The 23907-nt window shown below is 39.0% G+C and overlaps 1 protein-coding gene across 4 annotated transcripts in view; it reads left to right on the forward strand.

Moving 5' to 3' along the window:
* The window catches only part of ANK2 (ankyrin 2), a 249644-nt gene that overhangs the window by 131422 nt on the left and 94315 nt on the right, over positions 1-23907 (forward strand). For 3 of the 4 annotated variants that reach the window (XM_063108814.1, XM_063108813.1, XM_063108815.1), the window contains 7 exons: positions 3096-3293; positions 6283-6381; positions 6990-7088; positions 11254-11451; positions 18170-18268; positions 18995-19093; positions 23251-23349. In XM_063108814.1, coding sequence (XP_062964884.1) covers positions 3096-3293; positions 6283-6381; positions 6990-7088; positions 11254-11451; positions 18170-18268; positions 18995-19093; positions 23251-23349 — 891 coding nt within the window. The remainder of the gene's footprint in view (positions 1-3095; positions 3294-6282; positions 6382-6989; positions 7089-11253; positions 11452-18169; positions 18269-18994; positions 19094-23250; positions 23350-23907) is intronic. The other variant, XM_063108816.1, reaches the window with a different exon arrangement.

The raw sequence follows: 23907 nt of genomic DNA on the forward strand, positions 1-23907 counted from the left end.
TTCATGTAAAGACCGTCCTTCTCTTTCCCATCCAAACAAACCAGTGGTTTCTAATTAGTTACAACCCTTCCCTGAGCTGATAGATATGACCAGGATATAGGATCAAGCCTGGGTTCGCACCCATTCCTATAGCCCTTTTATGAGGAGCAATAAGATAATTGGCAGCCCATCTGGAGCCACACGGAGTGTGGGGTGTCTACTTCTCCCACAGGAAGGAGGGCTGTTCCCAGGAGTGGGGTGTAACAGGTATTGGGCATAAATATGAGCACATATCTTCTCTGTTTTACCTGTTGATTTGACAGCACACATGCACACACACTCTAAAAACTTCCTCTCCTAACCTAACACTATTGCACCAGAATTCACCCTCTCCCGAAGGGGAGATAGTCAAAAATTATGCTCAGTTACTACATTGAGCTCCAAGGATGAGATTTCTGGGTAGTCTGTATTCTTTAATTGGGTTTAAAAACAATATCTCATGGTTATGTAATCATGGGGCTAACCCACATTTTTGCCCACTCTCAATATGTAACAAAAGAAAACCTGTATAATCACAGTATATCTCTAATTTCAAAAGTGTAAGCAGCAAACTATATTCACCAGTCATAAGCAGACTGCCCATCTGGGAGCTCTCTTGCTTTAGCTTGTTCTGTTGGCACAGTTGCGGGGCCTGGCATTTGCTTTAGGTTTTGAGCAATCAGAGGGTCCCTCAGTTTACTTGAAACTTATCTCATTTAAAACTTTAGCTAGCTGCCAGCATATTTGGTTCCTGAGAATCCTGTTAGCAAGTAACTAATAGCAGAAGTTTATCAAATCTTTGAACCTTGTCCCAGGCACTGTCATTTCTGTCTCTTTGTAAAAGGACTCAGCAAGTCTCACTAATTTTGGTTGCCTTACAGCAGAGTAAAACCATACACTCCGCTGGTAAAGCAGACCTTATCTACTTCCTGGTCCAGACTGTGTAACAGTCAGTGATGCTTTGTGATGAGGGAATTGTTGCCTCTTATATTTGGAAGAGGTCTAGGGGATCAGGCTTCCCTCATTTCTTTTCCTCTTGCCATGAGTCTTTTCTTCTACACTTTTCCAGTTCTTTGTCTTGGGTTGAATTAACTTTAGCTTGGGGCAGCAAATTCAACTTCTGCATTTCAACAGGGAAATAGTTGTCCAAACCTCCAAAGGTCTTATATCCCTAGTTACAACTTGAGAGATTCTTTTTAGCAATATTTGTATATTCTTTTCTTTTCCACTTCCAGATAAAATTGTACCAAATTTTTTTTTAAATGGGCAAGACATCTTATTTCTTAATTTTTTTAAAAAACAAGCACCTCAATGCTCTGTGGTCTGAGAACCAGGAACAGTGGTTGATCATTTAACCAGTTACGTAGCTACCACCAGTCAAGGACTGCCATTTCTCAGCTAAGGATTGAAGGGTCATCACCACCCCAACTTTTCCCCTTACTCATTGAAAAACACATTTTAGAATGTGTCCCTTGAAATACCCACTTCTATCAAATTCTACAGCCAGAGGTCTGAGAAGGGAAATCCAGAAACAACAAATGTTCATCATAGCTATTTTCAAGTTCCTTGGTTTTTTTGATCGTTGTTTGTTTTGCTAACCATTTATTTTTATAACTGTTTATTCTCTCCATTCCTCTATTTTCTCCTCTTTATTTTAGAGGAAGTTGTATCTTCTAACACATTGTCACCCTCCTTTCCTGTAGATAGTCACCTCATTCTGTTAGTTTTCTTAGTGACCATCTGATTGTATCTGTTTCTGTAGAATGTGTAGGCAAAGAAATGTTATCTTTAGAATCCAATACCTGAATTTAAGTCTTATTTTAATAGCTGAGTAATCTTGGGCAGTCTTGGAGAATGCATTTAATTCCTCTTAATTTCTTTATCTTTTAATTTTCTCTCAGGTCTATTGTAAGAATAGGGCCACATATGAATTGTACATGAAGGAAGTTCATAAAATGCAAATTTTTATAAAATTCCTGTTCTGTTACTAAAATAATTATATCACTATTACTTATTATTTACTTCTCATCACCCTGAAATTCATGCAATTCTATTTCATCTCTTCCTGCAGCTTCCTCTTTCTTTCTTTCTGATTTTAAGTTACTTCATTTATTTGGAGAAATCTTCCCTATTCTATTCTATCTTTTTTCCATTCGTTCTCAGCCCTGGAAGCTGGCCCAGCTCTTCCTTCCTCACTTTTATTATAACATGCCCTTGGGCAGAGTGTAAAGATACACCTCTTTTCATCACTAAGGTTACACTTAATTTTTTTTTGAAAGGAGATAGTGATTTGGCATTGTTCTCTTAACACTGAAAACATTATTTCAGACTACACATTAGAGTCAGGTTGTTTCTTGAGCCTCCTTGAACATGTCCTTCCTGCCCCTTATACCCAGCTATATCCCCTCTCTGCTTTTAAATGAAAAGCACTTGGCAAGTAGTTTATTCTATTTGCTTCTTGCCAGCGTTCCATTTCATCTTTGAAGTCCTGCATGCAAGTCCCAGACCCATCTGCAGTGTTTCCTGAACAACATCTTTTCAAGCCAGATTACAATATCTTCTTTATTCACAGTTTCTCCTTGAAGAAAATGACCAGCATTTTTATCCTTGTCCTGCTGAGTGGAGTAGAACAAAGTTTTTACAGCATCCCTGGTTCTTTTTCTCTTGATACAGTTCCCAGAATAAATCCTGCCTCTAAATGAAAGCTCCTGGATGAGAATCTAGGTCTTAGGACTTCTGGACTAGATTTTGTTCTTATTCAAAACCATGAGTTAATTTATATTTAAACGTAAGTGTGAACTGAAGCCTTAATAAGTTGTGAAATATTTTTAAGTGCCCAGAAAATGACCAAGTTCATGGAAGTACATACTTTTAAAAAATCTAAAAGAGATTTTGTGACCAAATAGGTCACTTCTATAGCAAAATATAAAATAACCTTGAGCAGAGTAGTATTAATTTCCTTTTGGGTAGGAGTTCCTAGAGATTCCAAGAAGTTCATCATGAAACATCTGAGTGAAACATACTATGAGTGAAGTTGGTCTGCCTGGCACTAACTTTTTACTCGACTTGAGTTGTAGGAGGAACAGACACCTTTGCATATTGCCTCCCGCCTGGGTAAGACAGAAATTGTCCAGCTGCTTCTACAACACATGGCTCATCCAGATGCAGCCACTACAAATGGGTACACACCACTGCACATCTCTGCCCGGGAAGGCCAGGTAGATGTGGCATCAGTCCTCTTGGAAGCAGGAGCAGCCCACTCTTTAGCTACCAAGGTAAGGAAAATGGTTTCAGGACAACATGAACCAAGAGGATTCATAAGTCAGGGCACCTCTGCTCTGCTACACATAGTATCAAGAAGGGGAGATCTCTTTTAGGCCTCCGGCTTACTTTTTTTCTCTGAATATTTTAGATTCATAGTCTAAATAATCAAAGGGGATTGTGAAGATATTATATTCCATATAATATCTTCAATAAAGAGTGTTGGATTCTATTTTTCTAATTAATGCCAGTATTGTTTCTAGTACAGGTATCTAGTACTTTTAAGTTGATTTCTGTAAATCAAAAGCTACTTTTTCCTCTCTCCATTATAAAATCCATGATGTATTCTCAAGAGAAAAAAAAATAAGGTTCTCAGATACAATGAACTGGAACTCCTAATGCGGAAGAGAATATTGCATTACATCAGCAGTACTATATTTGGTGAGAGTTGTAGTACTGGACTGAAGCTCACTTTACTTAATCTTGCATTGTCCCAACCCTAGGATCAGCCATCACCAATCTGGCATTCCCATTCCCATTCTAATCTCCAATCTTTACTCTACCAACTACACTTTAAACAGAGTGTTTAAACAGAGCTGAGCTGGAGACTCACGCTTTATTAGTTGTTATTGCAGTCAAACAAAGAATATACACCAGCCTGAATTTTACTTATGTTGAAAGGTTCATGATAGGGCAGGATAATTTTTCCTCCACTTTATACATCTATTTGAAATTTGCTATTTGGAGGTGACTTAGAATAAAACAGGAACACACTCAGCTAACTGGAGCAAAAAAAATTGAGCCAGTGCAGAAGAGTAGAAAAAGTGACAGATGAACCAGTGAAAGTCTGGAACAAGTGAGTTTGTCACAGGGCAAAATAATTCTTACAAATACTACAGTGATTAAGATTAATAAAAAGACCATTTTCATATGCTCATGATAAATAGGCATACATACTGCATGAACATGAACTGAGACAGTGATATGGCATCTGTCCTCTTAGAAGTACATGAGCAGCCAACTGGCTGTTATGGCTTATCTGGTTGACTATGGCTGTGAGAAATGTTTTTATACAAGAAATTGATAACTATTCAAATTTTGAAATCTGAAAAGTTAGAAGGATTAAAAAAAATTTTTTTTTTAAAAACCCAGACACTAAACAACAAACATTTCAAACGTGTAATAATAGGAATAAAACCCAAAGGAGACTTGGTGATTGTCTTATCAGATGAAGTTGTAAATAAATAAAATTAAGATATGCAAAATACAGAAATAGAGAATAAAACATAGACCCTTGTCTTTTAAAGATTTTAGGATTTAAAAAATATATTTAAATCTGCAGTAAATTAGGACAATAAAATAGAAGACACTGTTCAACAGGGCGGTTTAACAGAGCAACCAACTAGGGCTGAACGGTGGGTGACTCACCATCATTAAAGCTATTTGTGTTTATAAATACCAGAGGGCAAATGAAATCTTGATGAGATAAACACGGGGTAAGAAGGGTGATGCATGACTCCAGAGATGCTTTCTAACCTTGATTTTGTGATTCTACAGTAAAAATTCTATGTAGTTTTGTCTAATAAGAATGTCCAGATTTTTAAGGGGTTGGGTCACTATTCCAGCAGGAGTTTCAGGATCAGAACTTTACTTTTTTCTTGCTCATCATATGGTTTTCTCAAAGAACTCTGCTACATCCCAAGTGTCACCCAATCGTTGTGTGCATTGAGTGGAAGGAGGAGAGCTTTAACAACAAAGATTAGTTTATAAGGACTAATGCAAGAAGGAAGAAATATTTTCTACGTTTGTCTAACACTTGGAAAAAGCCAGAAGATTCACTCTCTTCCAAGAACTTATTAGTACCAAATGTTCAAAAAACAAGCAAAAAGAAAAACATTTTATGTAAAAATAATGAGCCTGGTGACACTGTAAAAAGTCAATATTGCTTCTTGGGTGATATTCCTTGTTTATGATGAGGGCTTACAAGGTCCAAGGATAAGCCATATCTTAAAGCACCCAACACACCCATATTCTCTGTGTGTGTTTTACAGCCCCTGGGCAGTGTTAGAATTTTCCCACTCCCACTATGATGCCAGAAGAGCATGTGCTTAAACTGTCTGGCCAAGAGGATGGATTTGAGATCATAGCGTAGGAACGGTGCCATCTCGAATCTTAGTCCAGGGACTTACTTGTATTTATAGCACACTGCTAATTACAGAGCTTGGCTATTGGTTAGGCATACAAGACATTGAATGTGTACATATAACACATGTAGAGAGCAGTCTTTTAAAAAAGCTTTAAAGCTTCAGTATGTCTAAAAGCCTGGGGTTAATCAGCTCAACATCATGCCAGAAGTAGAACATATTTTTCAAAAGGAATCGGTCCTTTAGACAGTGTGGGTATTCTGGGAAAGGGACAACTCCAGTCAGGCTGGGAGGTGCTTTTTAATAGTGAGCAATTTTTGTTCTTTAGACCATTCATATTGCCATTTCTGTAGAAAATATGTCAACTGAATCACAAATAATAATTATTTTTACCACGGCTGCTAAAATATCCTAAAATTTAAATTCAAAAAATTGGAATTCAAGTATTATAAAAAGGATTGAAAGAAAGAGAAGGATTGGAGAGAAGGCAGCTGTTGTCTCAATCCCATTAATTTCAGAGGCGAGAAAAAGACAGGCTTTTCTTTCCCCCACTCACAAATCAGAGCCAGTTTACTGACATTAGTGGCTTTTAAAAATCCCAAATCTATCAAGTCAAATGTCAGTTTCCAAGCTCTTATAATAAAATTTCTTTTGTTTAGTCTATCAAGCCAAAGTTTTGTATGTTAAATTTCATTATTTATCCTAGTTCTTATTTATGCTTAATAGATTTAATGCTACCAATATTTTTTCCAAATGGAGAATCAGCATAGTTTACTTAATATGTTAACAAATAAAAAATATTTTCTTAAGAGTCGCAAAAATAAATACTAAATTTTACTTTTGTTCTTTACATATCCAGAAGGGTTTTACACCCCTGCATGTGGCGGCCAAGTATGGAAGCCTGGATGTGGCAAAACTTCTCTTGCAACGCCGCGCTGCTGCAGATTCTGCAGGAAAGGTAAAGGTTTTCAGTAGTACAAGAGTTCTTCAAAAAGTTCATGGACAAATAGAATTAAAAGATAATCTCTTCATGAACTTTTTGAAGACCCCTCCTATGTTTTAATTATATAACTCAGTCAAGTTGATAGATTTGGAGATATGTAAAGATATCTTCTAAAATGAATATGAGTGCAACTGATGAAACTATGCCAAATAGACGTGGTGGCAGCGTCTGTCCATGACTGTCTATGTACATACCGATTCAGAAAGCAATTTGGGCTATGCCTCAAATGTGTGTCTTGTCACAATAGGGCCCAGAACTCCATATTAGCAGGAATTCCTGCAATGTTAATATAGTATTTCTTATAAAGCATTTTAGACCTTTGTTTATTGTGACCATCAAAAGATGCTCTTTGCTAATTGTAATCTCAACCAATCATTTTCAGTTTTAGTTATGTTTCTAATATGAAAATTATTAGGTATTTATTTTGATTCTTTTTTTTTTCCCAATGACCATATTAATTAATTAACATGAACTTAATCGATGTCAGTTTCCACGCATCCTGGTAGCTTCAGGGCAGCTAATGCTAATTTATTAATGCTGAAACTTAAACACACCCTTTACAGAATGGCCTTACCCCACTCCATGTTGCGGCTCATTATGACAACCAGAAGGTGGCGCTGCTGTTACTGGAGAAGGGTGCTTCCCCTCATGCCACTGCCAAGGTGAGGACCCCACAAGAAAATCTACAGACATAGGGTGTACCTATAACCTGAAGGCACATGGGAATTGTTTTTTAAAGACATAGTAGGGCTGTAATTGCAACTAGTCCTAGCGATAGTAGTTTTTGGTATTGACTTTTTTTTCTTTTTTCTTTTTTTTTTGGTACTAGTATTCCTGCCAATTGCTTCTACAAAACCTTTAAAGATTTTTAAAGAATCAGCAAATATTAAGAGGATGTGCCTATAAACCAGTGGAGATGAATCTTATCGCCAACATTTAGTGTTGTAGAGACTGAAGTCTGAGTTTTGAGAAACTAAACATAAAGGCATTACACGTTTTCCCTTTTTCCCTATAAACAGAATGCTATGATATAACATATCTTTTCATGTTATTCTTTCAGAGACTTCAAACTTTTCATTGTGCTGTATGAAAGACTCTGTTTCTTTGTCTTTTAAATGTTTCCACCTGTGTTAACTGTAGTGCAGATCCTTTTAAGGCTCTAGACTAGGAATGCCTTTTTGGTGTATATCTAGCACCAACTTTGTACAAAGCCCTGACTAGGACTTGTACCTGCATACAGGGTGTTGCACACCATTTGAGTCGTCCCTTCATTACACTGAAAATATATGTGAATGTTGTGTAATATATAAAGTCATCATTGCACCTTTCATTTATTCATTCAACAAACATACTTTGAGAACATATCAGGGTTTATTTTAAAAAGAAAAATAATTTTTATTGGGATGGGAAAATATTCGTGGTCTGTTAGATGACACAGTAACACACTACCACTTGTGTGCCAAACACTGTGACTAACACTTAACATGCAATATCATTTAATCTCATAAGACTCCCATGAGATTGGTTTTATAGTGATCTCCGTTTTGTGGATGAGAAATTGAGATTTAAATAGTTTAATTTGTCTGAAGTCACATAACTAATAATGTTAGAGCTAGTACATGACCTCAGGCAGACTGACTTTAGAGCCACCATCCTTAATCACTAGGTCCATTGTGTCCCAAAGCAGTGGAGAGAGATTTATTCCTCTTCCATTATATAAATATGTACATTATATACACACATATCTATGTAAATTATTCATATATGTGTATATAATAAAATGAAATACTATATATAAAAATATATTTTGTATAATACCATGTATTTTATATATAGACATGTTATATATAGTAAAATATGATAATTATATATATAAAACTTTGTACACACGCATACATATACATCTATATATATGAGAGGTCTTCAAAAAGTTCATAGAAAGATTTGTATTATCTTTTAATTTCATTTTCTCCATGAGCTTTTTGAAATACCCTCATATACATATCTTTTTGATGCCAATAAAAAGGTTACAATAGGGCCCAGCCTGTGGCGCACTTGGGAGAGTGCGGCGCTGGGAGCGCGTCGACGCTGCCGCTGTGGGTTCGGATCCTATATAGGAACGGCCGGTGCACTCACTGGCTGAGTGCCGGTCACGAAAAAGACAAAAAAAAAATAAAAAATTTTTTTAAAAAAGGTTACAATAAAGTATTTGAACTGTCAAAAGAGGGGGCCAAATTTTTATAATTATACAAACAGTTCTTATTCCTTTTTACCCTTTTTTCTGTGATCTCATCAATTCTGCATTTATGTTCATGTCTTTATTCGACCTAGATTAAAATCTACATGAGGACAGTGATCGGGTCATATTCAGTTACCTCAGATACCCTGAGGTATCTAATATGGTATGATGTGTGTTCTAAATAAATTTGGATGAAAGAATGAAGACTGAGCAGTTGTGTAATGGAATGAAACCTGCGATCTGTCTAACATGCCAGCGTTTTCTTCATTAGCTTTCCAGGTTGACCGTTCTCAACATAGACACGAAAGTCTTCATCAACACTCATCGGCACTTTTACTGAACTCTTATTATGTGTAAGGAAAAGGATTGTAGGCACTTGGTGGGAGGTAAAACCCTAAAACGTCTGTTCTCTTCCCATAAGGGGCTCTCAATCTACTTGCAAAAGAAGACTGGGATTATAAAATAACGTGCATGGTTTTTCTAAGGAGAAAAATTCAGCCTTGATCTCTAGTCTCTATCGTGTTTGGTCTTCACTCTTAGGCACACAGGTACCAAGTCCAGAAGACTAGCTAAAGCAGTCTTCTACCTCAGAGCCCGCAGTGGAGCAGGTGTTGTGGGGAGGCTCCTCTTGTGTCTTCCACTCATCTGCCCCAGCTGGCCAGTGAGTATGCGTCCCTCAGCTCTGGGGCCACTCAGGCTTCTCGTTGGCAGGACCCACCCCTATTTCCACTTTTGACTCTCCTTATGTTCACAACAATTTCCCCTCCCCCCAACACACACAGTCTCTTGGCTCCTGGAACCTCTTTGCTTCTTTCTACCAGGGGGGTGGGAGGGTTCAGTTACTTGGTACCAAAATTTTTACTCTTTGTGTGGTAGGAGGGCTCTTCAGATCTTGCAGGTTGAGTGTCTAGGTTGAGTGTCTACCGGATGGTCAGACGTCTTCCATTGCCCAAGTTGACATCCTCTTTGGTGTCCTCCTGTTGTTTTGTTAAAGCACCCTGTCTTCCTCAATATAAGTCTCATTAGCAAATGCCCTGATACTTGACCTAACTGTGGTAGAGCCTATATTGAAGGATTGGGGGAAGCTGGGACATTGTAGCAAAAAGGAGATGCCTAAACTTACATGGTCCACAAAAATCCATGTGTCTTTTATTCAACAGAGCCCATGGACTCAAATGCAATATTCTAAAGCAACTGGAGCATCTGGGATCTGTGATCAGGTCCTGAAAAGGCTTTCAAGGAAAGCTGCTGAATTTCCTTCAGCAGATTGAAGAGAAATATTTGTCAAAATGAAAGATGCTATTTTTGCTTGGAGACATGGGGACAGAGTAGATATATGAGGCCATTTGAGGATCAAGATTTGATGATGGCACATGAACACATTTAAATTCTCCAAACTGCTTTTTATTTTTTGGTATGCTTTGCAGTTAGATTTAAGGAAATAGCATGACCTAAAATACCTCTTATAGTAGTCTCACAAGAAGCACTTGATCATTATGCTGTCTTTCCCGTCAGCATTTTATAGTAAATGGCAAAGCAACTGTTTTTAATCTCTATCACATATTTTTCTTGGAAGATTCTACTAGATTGATAAAGAAAAGGAAAGAAACAATATATGTTTCAGATTACATTTATTCCAGAGATATATTTTATTTTATTTTATTTATTTTTTGAACTAAGTATGGGGTTTAGAGTTCATCTCCTGTAAGCAAAGTATGAGTTATCCTAGTCCATTCCACAAACAATCACATAAACTAGTAGCCTCATGTTTCTCCTTTTGAGGTAGCAGATTGTGGAAAAGAAGGGGAGATCCAGGGTTTAAACTGACCACAGGATTAACATAAGCCAATTTTATTGTCTCATATCTTTTCCATTAGAATACAACAGGGATCGTGTCATGTTCACCTTTGTATCCCTATACCTGGCACACTGCCTGGCATACACTAGGTACTCAGTAATATTTGTTGAATGAGTAAAAAAATATATAATCCAATTAGAAGCATATTAGTAAGAGTATTATAACAAGATAATAGAAATAATTCCCTTGTATTCCGTACTATTAAAACTATCTCTGAAGTATAGCATTCAGTTCTGGGTAGCGCTATTCAAGAGCATTATTGTCAAACTAGAATCAGTTCAGAACAGGTCATCCTTAATGGCGAGGGGTTTGGAAATGGTTCTTCTACCAGGAATAGTTGAAGGAATGGGGAAGTTTAGCCTGTAAAAGAGAGGACTAAAGGGAGATATGAAAACCATCCCCAGATATTTAAAGGACACTCACGTGGAAGAGGAACCTGGCTTAATTTAAGTTGCTCTTTAGGAGAGAACCAATATTATAAGGAGGGGATTTTCAGTTTTGGGCTTTTGGGTATTTATCTGTCTTATAGTAGAATGGGATGCCTTGTGATTTTGGTTGCAGTAATCTGGGTATTGTTGGATGGAATCTTGTGATGTGTAAGAGTTTGGATTAACTGTAAGCTCACTTTTAACTTCTTTATTAATTAGAGATTCTTATTTTCTTCAAAGGTACATTTAGGGCAATTGTTATGCTTATCATACATGTGTTTTTTGTTTTTGTTTTTGTTTAGAATGGCTATACTCCTTTACACATTGCTGCCAAGAAGAATCAAATGCAGATAGCTTCCACACTCTTGAACTATGGAGCAGAGACTAACATTGTGACAAAGCAAGGTGTAACTCCACTCCATTTGGCCTCACAGGAGGGGCACACGGATATGGTCACCTTGCTTCTGGATAAGGGAGCCAATATCCACATGTCAACCAAGGTATTCTGTTTTTGCCCCTTGCTTCAGTCAATAATCTTCTGGATTAAGGTAAACGGAAACCAATCAGAGATAACTTGGAACAAAAAGGAAGGATGTATTAAAAAGAAATGGGGATATCTTATGGAAGCCAAGGACAGGAAGGGAGTCAAGCCTTATGAGGGATTAGAAAATCATCAGGAAGCACAGGAGAACTCTCACAGACTCTCAGTCTGTGTGGCTACATTTTTGCATCTTGACTTTTTTCTGCAAGTCCGTTTCATTCCCCTCTCTCTGTAGATCAGCTTTCTCTTCCTCTTTGTGCATGTGACTGAAGAGGCTACCCCATAGTTCCCAAGCATTAACATTGCTGTAGTTCAAGCAGTCAGTCCAGATTGTGCTAGTGTTTGGTTCTAATTCCAAATTCCACAGAGAGAAAAAGGAAGAGAGAGAGACAGAGAGAGAGAGACAGAGAGAGATGATGATGATGGTGATTCCATCTGGGATTTGGCCCAAATAACTGCGTCTCAGCTGACAGGCCCATGTCCACCACCCAAGTCATCCTCCAGCTGAGCCAAGCATCAGAGGCACCTCTGGGTGGGGGACAGGGAACTTTGGTTTATTAGAAAGGTTTACATAACTTGATTTGGATATGCAAGTTTTCCATAATAAACTATAGAGGATTTTCATACTGGTGGTTAGTTTGTAATTTTGTATTGTAGAAACTCCATTCTGCAAATGTAGAAAACAGCACACATATTTGAAAGGCTATTAAAAATGTCTTTGAGATTTGATGATCACATCATTTAATAATCATTTCAACAGCATTTTTAAACAGACCAACTGTCTCTTAATGAGAAATATTTTTATGTTTGCTATTTTAATGTGGAGAAAATCAAGATGAGAAAGAATCTTCTATTTTGTCCTAATATTCAGATTTTTTATACATTAGGATTAAATTATATTTGTTTAGGAGTGACAAAATTTTCATGCAAAAGATGTCTTCTATCTCATTCTGATATTTAATGAAACTCAAAGCTGAGCTCATACAGAACTATAAGGATTAAAACCCCTCAGGCCGTCAACAAAAAGCCTCTTCTCAAGGAGAATGTATTTCTCTCTGTAGGTATCACTTATTTTTTTTTTTTTTAAATAGAGAAAGCATTTATTTATTTATTTATTTTTTCCTTGCAACCTTACTGGTTGATTTTTTTTTTTTTTTTAATTTTATTTTGTCAATATACATTGTGGCTGATTATTGCTCCCCATCACCAAAACCTCCCTCCCTTCTCCCTTCCCGCCTCCCCCGCAACAATGTCCTTTCTGTTTGCTTGTCGTATCAACTTCAAGTAATTGTGGTTGTTATATCTTCTTCCCCCCCCCGGTTTTTGTGTGTGTGTGTGTGAATTTATATATTAATTTTTAGCTCCCACCAATAAGTGAGAACATGTGGTATTTCTCTTTCTGTGCCTGACTTGTTTCACTTAATATAATTCTCTCAAGGTCCATCCATGTTGTTGCAAATGGCAGTATTTCATTCGTTTTTATAGCTGAGTAGTATTCCATTGTGTAGATGTACCACATTTTCCGTATCCACTCATCCGATGATGGGCATTTGGGCTGGTTCCAACCCTTGGCTATTGTAAAGAGTGCTGCGATAAACATTGGGGAACAGGTATACCTTCAACTTGATGATTTCCATTCCTCTGGGTATATTCCCAACAGTGGGATGGCTGGGTCGTATGGTAGATCTATCTACAATTGTTTGAGGAACCTCCATACCATTTTCCATAGAGGCTGCACCATTTTTCAGTCCCACCAACAATGTATGAGAGTTCCTTTTTCTCCGCAACCTGGCCAGCATTTATCGTTCAGAGTCTTTTGGATTTTAGCCATCCTAACTGGGGTTAGATGGTATCTCAATGTGGTTTTGATTTGCATTTCCTGGATGCTGAGTGATGTTGAGCATTTTTTCATATGTCTGTTGGCCATTTGTATATCTTCCTTAGAGAAATGCCTACTTAGCTTTTTTGCCCATTTTTTAATTGGGTTGCTTGTTTTTTTCTTGTAAAGTTGTTTGAGTTCCTTATATATTCTGGATATTAATCCTTTGTCAGATGTATATTTTGCAAATATTTTCTCCCACTCTGTTGGTTGTCTTTTAACTCCGTTAATTGTTTCTTTTGCTGTGCAGAAGCTTTTTAGTTTGATATAATCCCATTTGTTTATTTTTCCTTTGGTTGCCCGTGCTTTTGGGGTCGTATTCATGAAGTCTGTGCCCAGTCCTATTTCCTGAAGTGTTTCTCCTACATTTTCTTTAAGAAGTTTTATTGTTTCAGGGTGTATATTTAAATCCTTAATCCATTTTGAGTTGATTTTAGTATACGGTGAGAGGTATGGATCTAGTTTCATTCTCCTGCATATGGATGTCCAGTTATCCCAGCACCATTTGCTGAAGAGGCAGCCCCTTCCCCAGTGAATAGGCTTGGTGCCTTTGTCAAAGATCAGATGGCAGTAAGTGTGTGGGTTGATTTCTGTATTCTCTATTCTATTCCATTGGTCAGTGTGTCTGTTTTTATGCCAGTACCATACTGTTTTGGTTATTATAGCTTTGTAGTATAGCTTAAAGTCAGGTAGTGTTATGCCTCCAGCTTTATTTTTTTTGCTCAGCATTGCTTTGGCTATGCGTGGTCTTTTATTGTTCCATATAAATGACTGGATAGTTTTTTCCATTTCTGAGAAAAGTGTCTTTGGAATTTTGATGGGGATTGCATTGAATTTGTATATCACTTTGGGTAGTATGGACATTTTCACTATGTTGATTCTTCCAATCCAAGAGCATGGGATATCTTTCCATCTTCTTGTATCCTCTCTAATTTCTCTCAGCAGTGGTTTGTAGTTCTCATTATAGAGATTTTTCACCTCCTTGGTTAACTCAATTCCTAAGTATTTTATTTTTTTGGTGGCTATTGATTTTTCTTGGGTTTTTATGGCAGTGGTAGATATTTTTCAGGAACCAAACCCAGTACTCCCTTGAAGATTTCTTGTAAGGGTGGTCGTGTGGTAGTGAACTCCTGCAGTTTTTGTTTGTCTGAGAAATATACTATTTGTCCTTCATTTCGGAAGGATAGCCTTGCAGGGTAGAGTATTCTTGGCTGGCAATCTTTGTCTTTTAGTATTTTGAAAATATCATCCCATTTCTTTCTAGCTTTTAGGGTTTGTGATGAAAAGTCTGATGTTAGCCTGATTGGGGCTCCCTTATAGGTGATTTGACGCTTCTCTCTTGCAGCTTTTAAGATTCTCTCTTTGTCTCTGAGTTTTGCCAATTTGACTATGACATGTCTTGGAGAAGGCCTTTTTGGGTTGAATACATTTGGAGATCGTTGAGCTTCCTGGATCTGAAGATCTGTGATTTTTCCTATACCTGGGAAGTTTTCTGCCACTATTTTGTTGAATATGTTTTCAATGGAATCTCCATTTTCCTCCCCTTCTGGAATTCCCATGACTCAGATATTTGAGCGCTTAAGGTTGTCTGATATCTCTCTCAGATTTTCTTCAATGTCCTTGATTCTTTTTTCTTTCTTTTAGTCTGCTTGTGTTATTTCAAACAGCCTATCTTCAAGTTCAGAGGTTCTCTCTTCAACTTCGACAAGCCTGTTGGTTAAACTCTCCGTTGTGTTTTTTATTTCGCTGAATAACTTCTTCAGTTCAGCAAGTTCTGCTACATTTTTTTTCAGGACATTGATTTCCTTGTACATTTCCTCTTTCAGATCCTGTATACTTTTCCTCATTTCATCGTGATGTCTAGCTGAGTTTTCTTGTATCTCATTCAGTTTCCTTAGAATTATCACTCAAAATTCCTTGTCAGTCATTTCAAGGGCTTCTTGTTCTATAGGATCTAGAGTTTGAGATTTATTAACTTTTGGTGGTGTACTTTCTTGATTTTTTGTATTTCTGGTATCTTTTTTTTGATGCTTATTCATTGTGGCAGGGGGTTTCACAGTCCACCGGTTTGAGACTAATGACTAACTAAGATGTTGCTGTGGTTGCCAATTTCGTCTGGCTACCTCCGTGACTGCTCAGTTGGCCTCTAGTGCCTCGTGTGTGTGGTTGCCTCGGGTCTTGGTCCTCTCCGGGGAGCCACCTTTCTGGTCAGCTTGGACTCTGCTGTGCTGGTGGATCACATACCACAGGGTGTGTGATCTCTGTTGAGCTTTCACTTCCTGTGCAGGACTTCTCCCTGTTCTGTGTGCTCAGGCCCAGGCTGTTGGATCATGCAGTGGCGACCCCACAGGGTGTGTGGTTTCTGTCGAGTCTCCGCCTCCCTGGCTGCACGTCTCCCCACTCTGTGCGCACTGTGCTGGGCTGGGATGTGTCTTCTGCAACGCTCGTCTATCAGCTGGGCCTTCAAGACCCTGCTTGGCACCGCCTCGCCCAGGAAGTCTACTAGGTTTCTGGTAGGCACAGACGACCGGTCACTCTGGGTGCCTTTGTAGCACTGTGTAGATCTTTCTCGGGACTTGTTCACCTTTGTATCTCCCTGGCATAGACCGAATCTAGTGCCCACCTGCAGCCAGCTCTCCGGCAGGTTCAAGGGGACCTGGGAACTCTCCTACCACACTATTCCCAACCAGAAATTGGTTAGGCTTTTTTCCGAACTGGTGGCCACAGAGATGGTATCTGCCTCCCAGTAACAGGAAGTTTACCGGGGGCCGGAGTCCAGGGTGTGGTGGAGTGACAGTCGGCCCACCCGTACTTCCTTGCCCTCCCAAGACTGGCCGGGGACACCCCACGCCACCAGCCCCGCCAGAGAACCGCAGAGGGGGTGGGAGGGGAGGCTGGCCCGCAGGCTCCAGAAAACCCCGCGCCGGGGCAAGCAAGTGGGATGGCTCAGTGAGGGCGCCGAGCCGGGCGGAGCTGCTAGCACCTGGGAAAATGGAGGCAGCCCCGGGGCGGTGAGTGAACCAGTGAGGGAGGCAGGAGCCGGGTGGGCGTCAGCCCCCTGAACAGGGCTGGGCCAGGGGTCACTCACAGGGCTGTGCCAGGTCGGGCGCTCACTCTCTGCCTCTGGTTTGTCGCCTTCCCCGTTCTCGGCCGCTGCCTCCTCTGGCTGTTCAGTCGGTCCCGCAGCGCGGCTCGGGCGCTCCCAGGAATCTTCTTTTATGTCGGCCTGAAACCTCGAATCCTGAATAGGGCAGCTGGCCCCCTTCAGCATGGCCCCGGCCTCCGGGATCCTGTCTGCATCTGCAGCAGCCCTGGCGCCGTGTTCCCTGTTTAGAGACTCGTTTTTGCAGCTAAGAAACAGTACTTTTCCTGCTCCACACTTCAAAACTGTTGCCTGTAAATGTGGCAGCCTCTCCTGCTGGGGGTAAAGTGGCAGTCAGCCCCCACGACCGGCCAGCAGCAGCATTCCTCCTTTAAGAGATGGCGAGAGGAAGGTACACAAGTTTCCTGGCTGCCTGAGGCCCAGAGGCCGGCTTTTCCACCTCAGCTAGTCGGCGCCAACCGCCGCAGCCACCGCCATCTTGAAACCCCCTTGAGAAAGCCCACTTATATTTTTTAAAGGTCAAAGTACTTTTTGATTTCTAAAGGAGCACCATGGCTGGAGATGATGAATTTTGAAGAACATCGATTAACTTTCTCAGCCAACGTGCTCATACAGGAGAGCAGGCTGCAAAGTGATGGTCAACAGGGCTGGTTGGTTTTAACTGGATGTGAACGGGGGGGTTTGGGATGTTGACTCAGAGCCCAAGTAGCTACCTCTACCTGCAGGATGTACAGGAAGAGGATAAATATACTAGGTATTTGAGCAATAGTGGGAGAGAGAAACATATGGTATGAATATACTATAAGTCAGAATATAACTTCAGTAAGGTCAAAAGCTTTTGTTCACTGCTATGTTCAAGTGCCTAGAACACTTCTTCTCATATGAAAGGTACTCAAAAAATATCTATTAAACATACAGATGGCGTAGGTTTTAAAGATACTCTTTAAATCTCAATTTTGCTGGATGGAAGCTACTTGTGTTTGTAATAAAGCTACCAAAGTGTGTCGTTGATGGAATAAAACACTTTCCCCTGTCTTTCTCCATTCCTTCATTTTTCAATAATTCCTAATTGTACTTTAATTGCATATTCAATTAAATAAAAGAATTACTTGATTATATATGCCAAACTTTTTACATAAAACCTATCAGTTAATGGTGCTATATAAATGATGGGGTTACTTTTTTTAATTTAGCATTTAGCAAAACCCAAAATAAGGTATACAGTCTTTGGAATGCTAGAGAAAATTATTCTGAACTTATTTCCTGTAACTGTACATTTCTTACATTGATGTGATATTTTATTGATGCAAATGCAGATTACTGCTATGGTTATAATGTAGAAGTTGATCAATTATTTAGGGGAATAAATAGATTCAGCAGGAGGCCTAGATGGGTTTGAAATGAATGTCGTTTGAGAGCTTATTATTAGCTGAGTTATTTTAAAGTCTCACATAATAATATAAGAACACAATATAGAAAATAGAAAATGTAATTTGTTGAAAGTGTTGATTAACTTAGAGAATATGTCTTAGATGGAGAGTCATGTTAACTCAGAGAGTTTGTCCTAGATATCAAAAGATGCAGTTTCTGGGGAGAGGCTATGAGTTTTCCAGGATTTTTGTCAACATGGTGTTATAGATGATGCAATGTATTTTCTTCCTGAAACATCGCCCTTTGGTTCCATTCTTTCTATAGAGTGGACTCACATCCTTACACCTTGCAGCCCAGGAAGACAAAGTGAATGTTGCTGATATCCTTACTAAGCATGGAGCTGACCAGGATGCTCATACAAAGGTAAAGCAATCACTGTCAACATTATGACAGGTTCTAGCTTAGAGGATTCCCAGCAGCCCCCATTCAGTTCACCCCATGTCCAGGTCCTCACTCCTCAAAAGTACATTCTGAAGTATAACCTTTATCATAACTCTCTCCTGCTCACAAACTGTAGTGGCTCCCCATTTTTGCTAAAATCAAGTCCAAATGGACAGCACGGTATCAGGACCCTTCACAAGAAGACTCCAGTCTTCCAGGCTTAAGCCTACCCTCTCCCTTATTGCTATAACTAGTCCAGAGGCTTTGCATTTTTCCTCCTGTACTTGTCTCTAGGCCCTTGAAGTGGCTCTTCCCTGTCTATGTCCTTGAATCCTCATGTATTCATTCTTCAAGCCCTCCTTAGCTACCTCTTTCCTGCATATTCTCCTGATCCTATCAGTCAGTCTCTTTTCCTTTTTTTCAGATCGTTTTATTTGTGCCTCTTTCTTAGTTCTCGGTCAGATTGTCACACGTGTCTGATCTCCCTTGCTGATGTTAAGTTCCTTGTGGTCAGGGATCTGCTTGTCCCCATAGTTATATCCACAGCACACATATATAATCTGCTAAATAATATTTGTACCGTTAAATTGAATTGTTACTCATCTGACAATAACAGAAGCTACCTAATTCCTCTTCCCTTGAGCATTAACCACCAGAGTAGTAAGTTTCTACTTCACTTATTTAATTTTTTTTAATTATTTTTTACAGCTTGGTTACACTCCTTTAATTGTGGCCTGTCACTATGGAAATGTGAAAATGGTCAACTTTCTTCTGAAGCAGGGAGCAAATGTTAATGCAAAAACCAAGGTGAAATACTTATAATTTTCATTTTCTGTAAGCAAAAAGGTTCAGCCATCTGGACACTTCAGTAGTTTACCATAGTTACATGTTTGTTTGTTTTTTTAGTTCTTCTAAAGTGATTTTGAAGAGGTGATGTAACTTTGTAATTGTTTGAGATTTTCATTCTAATAACCTTTGACAGCCATGTAGGTTAGCTTCAGAACAACTTCTATTATAAAGTTAAAGTAGCTGATGTCCATTTAACAGTTTACTGCAGGATACCATAGACGCCTGCAAGAACATCTTGATGTTCTGGCAGATTATCTTTGTATTGTTTCAGGGCCTTGGCCCTCCTCCTCACGACCCCTCACCCTCTCATGAGGAAATGCAGACAGGCAGGCTAGACTGCATGCCTTTCATTTTTAATGAACTTTGTCACATTGGGAATATCACGTGGTCATGCTCAGTGAGGCAGTAATGTGTAAGGGCTGGGCTGGAAGTTCTCAAGGATAATGCAGAGCTGACTTGATTCCAAGTTAGTCCCAGTGGTATCTGAAGGCTGCTATTCAGCAAAGAAAAGTCAGAACATAACACTGTACTTTAGTGCACTCAGATTGGTTCAAGGTGAAGAGAAATGCATGGCATAACTACTGCTTTTATGCATAATATAACATGCAGGTCCAGGTTCATTGGTCCAAAGAAATATTTATTTGTGTGTTTTGTGTTTTTTTTTTAATTCATATATCAGAAATCCCCAATGGCAACTATGAGGGGCTCAAGAGAATTAGCTTGAGCACATTCAGGAGCTTTCAAAGCCATCATTCAAAATGCTACTAATTAAAAATATATAGAAGTTTTGTAAGTCAGTCTTTCTTTTTATGTCCTCTTAGAAGCAGAAACAAAATCATTTCTGTACATAAGTCTATTTATAAGCCAATTTAAAGTAAACTTATTCTTTAGATTGTAAATAATACTATTAACATTTGAGATTCAAATTTATAATCTTACTCTGGCAAGAATAGCTGCTGCCTACCTTCTGACCACTTCTTGAGTTTTCATGAAATTGTATTAGAGATTTATGTAAAACCTGTAATAGGCGTTAACTCCTAACACCATTGCTGAGCCAGCTCACATATAAGCAATCCAAGAAAGACATTCTTGTTAGAACCCAGGTATTCTCCTGAAATGCATAAATGCAACAAAGCAATGAGCTGTTAGCAGGGCTTGAAATGCCTACCATATTTTTTTGTTAAGTATTTCATTGTTGAAATTGTTACAACAGTTGGAAGGCAAACACTGTATTGTCTACAGAATATCAATGGCCTCCCCTGAGTTTGATCTGCATCAAATGGTCATTTGATTGAGAGAAAAGTTTCATTTTAACATTTCAGAGTTTTTAAGTGAACTATGTACTTTTTACTTGCATTTGGAACCATATATCTTTAGGGTAGTAGATAGACATATACTTCAATTTTTTCACATGGAATGACATCTCTGAAGAAGAAATTATGTTTTTTTGTCACATTCTGTATGTAACCATAGTTACTAAAGAACTTTTTCATTGCTTTGAATATAAACATATGTATTGCATTACTCCTCAAACATTCACAACTTGATATAAAAGATTTGCAAAAGTAAACGTGTTTTATGGGACTAACAGTTGCTTAAAATTAGGATGAAACCCTGTCACATCAGCTTGAGGCAAACCAGACTTGGTTAATTATGTGCTTAACTTGTGGAGGGTTTAGAACTACAGCATGCGAAAGGAAATTTAAAAAATATATATATATATTACACACACACACACACACACACACACACACACACACAGTGGAGGGTTTAGAACTACAGCATGCGAAAGGAAATTAAAAAAATATATATATATTACACACACACACACACACACACACACACACACACACACACACACACTGAAAGATTATAGAGTTCTTCAGTAAGGAAATAACCAAAGTGATGTTCACTAGAATTATAAGCTTAAAAAAACCCCATTTTCATGGACAATTTATTTGATTCCTCACCAAACTTGATATCTTGGCCATTTCGACTTTACAAATAAGAAAATTGGGGTTTAGAGGGCTTGGGGATTTGCTAATAGTTGGTAGAAGAACTAGGTCTAGAGCTCCTAGCCAGATGGGCCTATGACAGCAGATTAAGATTCAAATAAATGTTCATGTAAAAGCTTTTGAGTTGCTTCAGACTTCCCTGGCAAATATCCTCACTCACCAGAGGTTTCAGGTAAAGATTAAATTAACTTAGTCCTGGGGAACTTTTTCCTGGCCCCAGTATTCCTTGACGGTTCTGTATACTATGATCGATTGAGGGCAAGATTGTCACTTTGGCATTATTAATTTATATTTAACGTTACTAATTTATATATATTTATAGGTAATTTATGTTAATTATATTATATTTGTATATTAATTTATTATGTAATTTTATTAACTTTATGCCAAGTATTTAGCACATAGCATGTAGTTAGTAAATGCTTGTTGACTGAATTAATTTGGCTGATACTGAAGAGGTGAAATAAATTCTGTTGGTAGGACATTATAAATACAATGGAAAGGAAGAATTTTTAGGAAAAGAGATATCACTTACTTTAGGTTCATGAAATGTCCATTGATTACCTGAGTTGAAGGCAGTTTTCTGCAGTAGCTATAAGTTTCTCAGAATCCCTGTGATTGATTTATATTTCCAGGTTTCTTGGGGGTAATTCCATTGTGGGGATGTATAGCATACATAAGACCCCTCACATGCAGAGCTGAGGATGTGCCAGACTTTGGCAGACAGATAGACCCTCACACATATGGGTACAATCCTATGGGCAGACAGCCCCAGTGAATGTATGGAAGGAGTCATACAGCAGCCATGTGTACAGACAGACACTTCATATAAACAGGATAAGCAAATATGTTAGACATGAGGCAGCAGTGACATTGGGTAAAAGGGATATATATATACTCTTACGAGCTCAGGGTATGAATGGGTCACTCAGAACTTAGAGTCCAGGACAACTGGGACTAAAATATACAGATAAAATTTTATTGGGGGTGAGGCAAGTAGATTAAAAAAAAAAAAGTAATTCTGATAGCCATTGGCTGTCATGGTCTTCTACACAGGATCTGAACATAGAATGATTGTGGAAAAATTACTTAACTTTATTATTTTTCAGTTTCATCTCTGAAATGGGAACAAAAGTATTCATTTGTTCAATTATGTGTTCATCACTCATTTATAACCACTGTATGTGAAACACCTCCTGTGTACAAAGCACCCTCATTTTTAGAGTGATAACGAAGATTAAAAGAGACAGTCACTATAAGGCCCAGTATCTGGCACAAAATGAATGTTCAATTAATGATTGCTGTCACTATTTTTTTGTACCTCCGAGAATTACAGTGCAGTTTTTCAAATTAATGTGAATATATGATTAATCTGTACCACACTCACCACCCCCCACAGTTCTGAGCAAGACTGGCCTCACACTAACCTTAACAGCAACTCCTCACAAACCATGGATTACAGGTCTTTTGCGTGAAAGTCTGGACCAGAATGTTAAAAACCTATTTTTTAAAAGACTTTTTGTTATAGAGAGTGGGCCACTCAGCTTCCAATGAAGTTTTTCATTCTCTAAGTGTACTTGTGTGCTCATCTTTGACCATAGCTGTCCTCTGAAAGGAATACACGATTCAGTTTACTTTTATTGACTTCGAATCCCTGAAGCTAACCCAAAGGTTAATGATTAGGAAAGTCATAATGAACAAGCGTGTGACCCTCTGCAGCCCTCAGTTAAAAACAATTTTCTTCTTCCTTGTTTCCTACAGAAGAAAACCCGGAGATAATGCCCTTTCTCCTTTTACATCTCCTCTCGGCATACCCATTTTTAATGCTCATGGGTTAAAATATAATAATAGTTATAATTTGGAGTCTGTTAATCTTGTTGTTTCATAAGCTAGTCTTTTCTCTTTGTTTAGCAGACCATAAGGTGTGAGGGAGTGTTTGCTGCTGAGAAATGGGTTGCTGGTAATGTTGGGCTCCAAATAAACAAAGCGTCCTTGATAGTTTTGTTGTAAATAAGACTAAAAAATTCAAAATGAAGGCTAACATAACTTTCCTCTCCCTCTGCGAATGGACGCTCGGCTCACTGCCACCATTGTCCACAGAACGGCTACACACCTTTGCACCAGGCCGCCCAGCAGGGCCACACGCACATCATCAACGTCCTGCTCCAGCACGGGGCCAAGCCCAACGCCACCACTGCGGTAAGGCAGACACAGCTGCCTGTCTCCATGACTTCTTCCTCCTCTTTTGCCCTGGTGGCCTCTTGTCTGAGCTGAGTTCCCATACATCCTCCTTAAATAAGCCCCCAGGACCTGGAAAGCCCCAGATTTTTGGAAAGCCTTTCCAGAAGTCAGTGTGACTTCCTGGGAGTGCCCTGGGAGGGAAAGCAGTCGGCTTGACTCAGTTGGCTGTCTCTGGAGAGTGGGGCCCTCCCTCCACTTGGGCTGCTGGAACGTGCTCTGCTTACAGCTGGCTCTCAGATGTGAGCACAGCACCACCACCACCACCACCACCCCCGCTTTCTTAAGGGGGCACAGTTTCCGAGCTTCTGGCTTAGACAAAGCTCACCGGGACGTGGAGCCATTGAAATGTAAACTAAGCGGTGCAATTAAACAAACTGGGATCCCTAGTGTCCTGGGCTGGAGCAGCCCGAATTGCCTGCTTGTGTTATTTTGCTGCATAGGGAGCTTCTGCACAGCTGTAGCTGAATATGTTACTGTGTTCTCTATGGTAACATCTTACCTGCAACAGATGGCCTG

This window comes from Cynocephalus volans, chromosome 9, assembly GCF_027409185.1.
Source record: "Cynocephalus volans isolate mCynVol1 chromosome 9, mCynVol1.pri, whole genome shotgun sequence".
In the NCBI taxonomy this organism is placed as follows: domain Eukaryota; kingdom Metazoa; phylum Chordata; class Mammalia; order Dermoptera; family Cynocephalidae; genus Cynocephalus; species Cynocephalus volans.